We start from the raw sequence: 7500 nt of genomic DNA, 5'->3' as shown, positions 1-7500 counted from the left end.
ATAAATATAAATATAAATATAAATATAAATATAAATATAAATATAATATATAAAATATAAATATAAATATGCATAAATATCCCTCAGTTCATGGATAGGCCTTTCTTCCCCTCTTTTTACACAAACAGTGCTGGAGTGTGTGTGTGTGTGTGTGTCTGTGTGTGTGTGTGTGTGTGCTATCTCTGCTACCAGGGCACCATCCATTACAATCACTACATCTCATTGACATAGATTAGTGGGGGAGCAGGTGGAGAAACTGAGGAAATTACTTGCAGCCATTTTGGATCAGCGTGGCGTTTCCTGTGTCATAACCTTAATGAATGCACAACGTGAAGAGGGTGAAGAACACATGATTGTGCCAATGTACTTTTGCCCCGCAATGGAGATGGTGAGGGGAAAATCACAAAGAAAGAACGAAAGAAAGAAAGAAAGAAAGACAGAAAGACAGAAAGACGGAAAGGAAGAAAGAAAGAAAGGAAGAAAGAAATAAAGACAAAACCCAACAAACTATAGCTCAGCCTCCTCCAGCACCCATAACCGTGCGTACCAGTGTCATGACCCCCATGCGCTCCATGTCTCTGTTGGGGGAGCGCGCCGTGTGCTTGGGCGTGGAGTGGCCGCTGGGCGGGGAGGAGCTGGCCAGGGACGAGGCGGTGGCCGAGGCGGTTATGGAGGTGCCCATGTGGTGCCCCCGCGCCAGGTTCAGACCCTCCAGGCTCACGCTGGCCACGCGGTGCTCGATCTCCTCCGCCCTCAGCTCTGTGGACTCCTTCTCCTCCTGGATCAGCCTGAGGGAGAGACATGATAATAATAATAAACTTTATTTAAATAGCACCATTCATGCAAAAGAATGCGGCTCAAAGTGCTTTAAACACACATTAACCTGAGGGAGAGACAATGGACTGGTTGCGTTTCACTTATAATAATAATAAACTTTATTTATATACCACCAATCATGCAAAAGAATGCGGCTCAAAGTGCTTTAAACACACATTAACCTGAGGGAGAGACAATAGAATGGTTGCGTTTCACTTATAATAATAATAATAATAAAAAACTTTATTTATATACCACCAATCATGCAAAAGAATGCTGCTCAAAGTGCTTTAAACACACATTAGCCTGAGGGAGAGACAATAGAATAGTGGCGTTTCACTTATATATATTTTTTTCAAAGTACTTTATTGTCATTGTCACAAAGACAACGAGACAGTAGAGGCAGCAACAGACAGCTAAAAAACTTAGGATGCTGTGAACTTATTATAATAATAAAAAACTTTATTTATATAGCAAATGCAAAATAATGCAGCTGAAAATGCTTTAAACTTACACACATTACTCTTCATAAAGATAGCATGATATGAGTTATATGATATTATGAGTTATATGATGTTATATTATAAAACCCGCATTGAAATATAAAAATACAAAATTAAAAAACTGTTAATTACACCATAAACTAATATTACATTGATTAAAGTAGTTCAAAGTAACAGCACAGCTGCATGTATCCATCATACTGTACCTGTGCGCAATCACGCTAAGCAATATCAACAACCAAGTGTTAAGTGCAGGCTTAAGAGAAAACATGGTTGAGTGTGGTTGAGAGAAAGCTTTTCCACTCCTTGGCAGTGGTGGAAACTGTACTTGAGTGTCAACTCGAGAGCCCTAGCATACATTTGTTAACTCCTACACTATACAATCTGACAATCCTTTAGCCCTTGTAGTACACGGAAAGAGATGGATTACACACCCATTTTAAAAAATATATGCTTGTGTATTAATGGCCTTCATTATACAGCTGAGAAAACAACTGCGTCTCAGCCTCTGTCACGATTATGACATTTCCAAAAACAGAAGCATGATTCATGCTATGGGAACAACACCTACAGAATATAAAGAGAACATCAACACATGCCCTGACATTCAATTTCCGCTTATGCAAGTGCGAACAAACAAACACTGACTGCAGAAACTAACGCTTTTCCTAATGAATCACTAAAAACATTTACATAAACCGCTCACACACCCAAACTCTCCTTCTTTCCAGATCCTCAGCATTCATCTAATCACCCTCTTTCCTGTCAAAATCCTTTCTGTGAAGAACTAAACATGGGCATTGGTCACTCACGGCCATGACAAGGGCGATGCATTGTACGTACATTCGAGACAGGACCCTTGTGTCACGTGTCAGGGGCGCCTGCAGAAAAAAAAATTGTGAGGTATGCACAGAGCCACCAAATCACAGAGCCACCCAGAATATCAGTGATGCTGATCATAAAGTCAAATGACTCCCTTCATTTGGACAGGGAGTTTGTAGTACCGAATTTTTTTGCGCACCCCTCTGTCTGCAGTTTTCCCTATTGTAATATGTGTTCATAATATTTGATTACAGTGGCAATGCATGCCTCGTGCTGGGATCAGCGTGTGTCAGATAACTTTTGTAAGCGTTTGGCTGCAGGCGCCACTGTCACGCGTCACCAAAGCCATGTCAGCTCAACGTGTGTGATGTATTTCCACCAGTGGGAGTAATAATAATAATAAATAATAATAATTCATTTTATTTTTAACGCACTTTTCATTCAAAAGAATCTCAGAGTGCCTCAGAGTGGGAGTCTGTCCGCCTGTCTAAAGGGGGAGGTCCAGAGCCAACACCATCTGGATTCGGGGGGGGCAGGACTGGGGGCGGAGATGACTCACTCAGGAAGAATGATTCTGTCCACATCTTCAGATTGTCCTCATTCCAACCAACCAATAAGAGAGCTCACAAGCTGGGTCTATTTTTAATATATTTGAGATCGTGTTGTTGACAGCTGTTCGTTGTTGACTACTGTAATCAGTCTAAACATGGAAAGATGCTCAGCATTCACCATGAAATACTGAAATTCTCTCATCCATTGCGGTCCTCAAAACACTGCAGCATTGCATCACAAGCCAAAGTAAGCAGAAACTGCTCCAACTGAACTCAGACACACCTTACAGCACTGCTATAGAGTCAGACTGATACACACAAAACTGAGGAATTTCTACGTGAGAATGTCCAGTTGTATATGTGATCAGACTCAACCTACCCAAACACTTTCACCATCTTCTCAGAGTACCTAGTACTAAGCACAGCCACACACAGTACAATCACAACCAGGAGTGTGCGTAATATGTGTGATATGTGATCTGGCATCCGAAATACGAACCTCCTCAGCGTTATCTCAGTCTCAGTCCGGGGTGACAGTGGTACAGGTTAGAGAAGTCAATTAGTAATCAGAGGGTTGCTAGTTCGATTCCCTGTCGAAGTGTCCTTGAGCAAGACACTTAACCCCTATTTGCTCCTGATGTGCAGTGTGTCATCAGTGTAAATGTAAAAAAAAAAAAAAAAAAAAAATGTGTATATGTGGTCAAAATTACTTACAGACAACTGGAGTGGTACTGCAGATTTATTAACGATATCGGGAGCAATGTTACAACCATTACAATCAGTAACAAAACTCAAACTCCTCTGTGCATAGTCACATCTTATAGTTCTTCAGACTCCTCCTTTGGCATCTTAGGCTGTCGCCACCTGGCCCACCTGTCCTTCACTTATAGATAAGAATATTTACACAGGATCCCCTCACCCCAAGCCTTGAGGTCCTCTCTTAGCTGATCAAACATTTCACAACAGGTCAGACATTTCCCAACAGGTCAGACAGAACACCTGGCCAACTCAGTTATCCATTCAATTCAAGTTTATACTATGGAATACTCTACTAACCTAATGAATTAAATGAAACACATATACATTTCATCCAACATATACATCCTCGTAAGTCGCTTTGGATAAAAGCGTCTGATAAATGCAAATGTCTCGCTGACTCACCGGATCTCTTTGTTGATGGCGTCCAGCTGCTCCTGCAGCATCATGGCCAGGGTCTGAGCGTCCGAGTGGCCGCCCGGCGACAGCAGGTCCATGGAGCTGAAGAGGGTCTCGCGGTCGTCGTCGTCGATGTCCGACATCTCCGTGTCGCTCTCGAACGGGTGGCCGCCCAGGATGCCCAGCTGCTGGGAACGCCACTCTTGCTCACCGAGAGACTTCGCCTAGCGATGGAGAGAAGAGAAGAGGGACAGAGAGGTGGAGGAGAAAGAAGGAATTAGTATTCATTCGTTACCTGTAGTTAGGGTGAAATAATACATCCTTGCAGTGAAATAGAGCATTTAGAGAAAACAACTTCAGTTCCACCGCAACATGAGCAGTTTTCTAAGAATTGAGAAGGGGAGAACAAAAAAAAAAAAAAAAACATTCACATCTATTCATTTGGCAGGCAGTTTGTTGACCCACAAGTGAAAAAGTAAAATAGTGTTGTAGCACTCAGGCCAAAATCGTGCCCTGTAATTGCACTTAGTCTCCAAACACTGACTAGATGGCAATGGTTGATTTTTTTGAAAGTGGTAAAAGCAGGAACTGAAAATTAAAAGGCAGAAGTTGTAGCAAAATCCAATAATAAACTCAAGTGCTACAATCGATTACAAATGTTTCAGCCTAAGATACAAGGACGAGATAGAGAAAGAGCGGGAAAAAGAAAGGAGGGAGTCGGAGCAGAGGGGGGGGGGGGGGGGGGGGGATGAGAGGACAAGAATGGAAAGCAAATGACAGGAAGTGAGAAAGGATCGGAAAAAGTAAAGAAAGAAACCACAGGAGATAAGACTAGAGCAAAAAACACGAGATGAAAGGAGGACAATCTAGCAAAGAAGAGGAGAAAGTGGGGGATTGTGGGAAAACACATATAGCTGCGCGGTAAAACATAAAAGAAGACTTCAGGCGACATTTTATAGCCAAAAGTAAAACAACTAAGTCCACTGAAGCCATCTTTATGAGCTCCCAGCACAAGACTGGCCATAACACAGCACAGTGTCCATACAGGGAGGGCTGTTTCAACTGGCCATCACACAGCACAGTGTCCATACAGGGAGGGCTGTTTCTACTGACAGTAACAGCGCCAGGTGTAGGATCTCTACCTTCCCCTGTCACAAACATGTCACACTAATGGTTATGTGCTCCCACCTTCACCTAAAGGTCTTTTATCCAAATACAGTCATGTAGAAATTGTATATTACTGTACATTGTTCTCTATTTCCGTAAGTTTGACAAAAATGCAACGAATGAAACCGCCATAGTGTCCTCTTCTGTAGTCTGTTCTTTATTTATTACTAAATGGAAATTATAACACTCTCTATCTATGTATGTATGTATGTATCTATCTATCTATCTATCTATCTCTCTCTCTAGCTATCTATCTATCTATCTATCTACCTATCTATCTATCTATCTATCTATCTATCTATCTATCTATCTATCTACCTATCTATCTATCTGCCTATCTATCTATCTAGACTCAATATGAATTCTTAACAATAATGTCCAATAAGTTACTGTGTGTTCTTAAGAATAATGTCAAGCTATCTTTTCTACCTCTAGTTTACATGCTAGTGCAGCAACCTGTTTCTCCAGGCAGGACCTCACCTTCTGTTCGTCCCGGCGCAGCCCCACACGACCCCTGCGCGGCCTGCGGATGACCTTTGCTGACCTGTAGTGGTCCGACTGAGTCTCCGCTAGAGAGCCCAGCGAGAAGCGCAGCTCCGTCGACGTGTCCAGATGAGATCTGGAAGGAGACAGAGAAATGGAGAGAGAAGGAGAGGGAGGAAGAGAGAGAGAGAGAGAGAGAGAGAGAGAGAGAGAACAAGATAGAGAGAAAGACATAGTTAGAGAAATGTAGCGAGAAGGAGAGGGAGAAATAGAGAGAGAGATAGAGAGAGAGAGAGAACAAGATAGAGAGAAAGACAAAGTAAGAGAAATGGGGAGCGAAAGATTACAAACAAGGCCAATAAAAACAATGGGATGCAAAGAAGAAGGGGTTCAGCGCTATTAAGATTAAGCTGATAAATAGGACAATTAAATAATGCAGCTGTTCAGGTCTGATTTCAGCAACATCCTATCTCAACTCATGCCTAACTTATGACACAGACCATACACATGTTCCCACAAGGACTGCTGGGATAGGTAATCATTGGCTGCCCTCCCTGCCTTCCCCATTCTCTCTCTCTCTCTGTTTCTCTCTCTCTCTCTCTCTGTTACTCTCTCTCTCTCTCTCTCTCTCTCTCTCTTTATGTTACTCTCTCTCTCTCTATCTCTGTGTTACTCAATTCAAATTCAAATTCAAAAGAAGCTTTATTGGCATAAACATAACTTTCGAGAGTATTGCCAAAGCATTTGGGATGGATATATAATAAGACTCTATAATATATATATATAAATTACACTCTGTCTGTCTATCCCTCTCTCTCTCTCTATCTCTGTCTCACCATGTTTCCCTCTCTCTCTGTGTTTCTCTCTCTCTGTTTCCCTCTCACTCTCTCTCTCTCTTTCCCTTCATCTGTCTGTGTCTCTCTCTCTCTCTCTCTGTCTATCTCTCTCTCTCTGTCTGTCTGTCTATCTCTCTCTATCTCTGTTTCCCTCTCTCTCTCTGTCTGTCTATCTCTCTCACTCTCTCTCTCTCTCACTCTCTCTCTCTCTCTCTCTCTCTCTCACCGTGACAGGGATCCGTGGTCCGTGAGCGATCCGGCCCGCTGTCTGAACTGGTCCAGCTCCATGCGCAGTTTGTCAATCTCCTCTGCCAGGTGAGACTGGAAAAACAGTGACGTTATAGAAACCTCTCTCAGCACTCCCAGCCGTGCCGTCCACGGAACTCAGCACATTTATCTTGTAAAGCCCCTCCACCAGAAACAGCAGTAAATCAATAATACCTCATATACAAATCACATCTTTATGAAATGATGCTACATTAGACAATGTGAACCACCAAAAGGCCTGTGTTTACACACACAGACACACAGACACACAGACACACACCACACGCACATACACCAAAAGGCCTGTGTTTACACACACAGACACACAGACACACAGACACACAGACACACACCACACGCACATACACCAAAAGGCCTGTGTTTGCCAAACCTACTTTTTCATGGATGGAGTCTTCCAGCTGTTTCCTGTAACCCTCGGAGTCCTGTATTAAAACATTCTGAGACGCGAGAGGAAAGCATGTTAGTCCATTAAAACTCATTTATAAAAACATAACCAGGAGGCCCCCCTGTACATGTGCTCTTGGCTTCATGCTTTATTGGCTTCATATAATAAATCTACAGAACATAATGTATCCAAACTCACACATGTTTTTACAAATTCTGATTTAATAAGGTATGTTTCTTTGTTTTTTGTTCTAAGACATTGGTCGTTACATGTACTCTATATTGAATGTTTATTGAATACAGCAAAATGAGGAGCAAGTAAATGCCCTCTGTAGCGAAGGGAGAGAGCAGGGAGAGAGCAGTCACCCCACCAGGCCTTGAACTCACCTTGTTTTCTGAATTCTGATTTAATAAGGTATGTTTCTTTGTTTTATGTTCTAAGATATTGGTCGTTACATGGTACATGTGCTCTATATTGCATGCTAATTGAATACA

General features: G+C 42.3%; 1 protein-coding gene across 1 annotated transcript in view; it reads right to left on the bottom strand.

Moving 5' to 3' along the window:
• The window catches only part of ppfia2 (PTPRF interacting protein alpha 2), a gene marked incomplete at its 5' end in the record, with an annotated part of 182637 nt that overhangs the window by 25530 nt on the left and 149607 nt on the right, over nt 1-7500 (bottom strand). The window contains 5 exons of the mRNA XM_080851365.1: nt 548-788; nt 3854-4071; nt 5495-5633; nt 6560-6654; nt 6996-7058. Coding sequence (XP_080707491.1) covers nt 548-788; nt 3854-4071; nt 5495-5633; nt 6560-6654; nt 6996-7058 — 756 coding nt within the window. The remainder of the gene's footprint in view (nt 1-547; nt 789-3853; nt 4072-5494; nt 5634-6559; nt 6655-6995; nt 7059-7500) is intronic.

The sequence above is a fragment of the Sprattus sprattus genome, assembly GCF_963457725.1.
Source record: "Sprattus sprattus genome assembly, chromosome: 14".
In the NCBI taxonomy this organism is placed as follows: Eukaryota; Metazoa; Chordata; class Actinopteri; order Clupeiformes; family Clupeidae; genus Sprattus; species Sprattus sprattus.
This window is presented reverse-complemented; position numbering and strand designations above follow the sequence as displayed.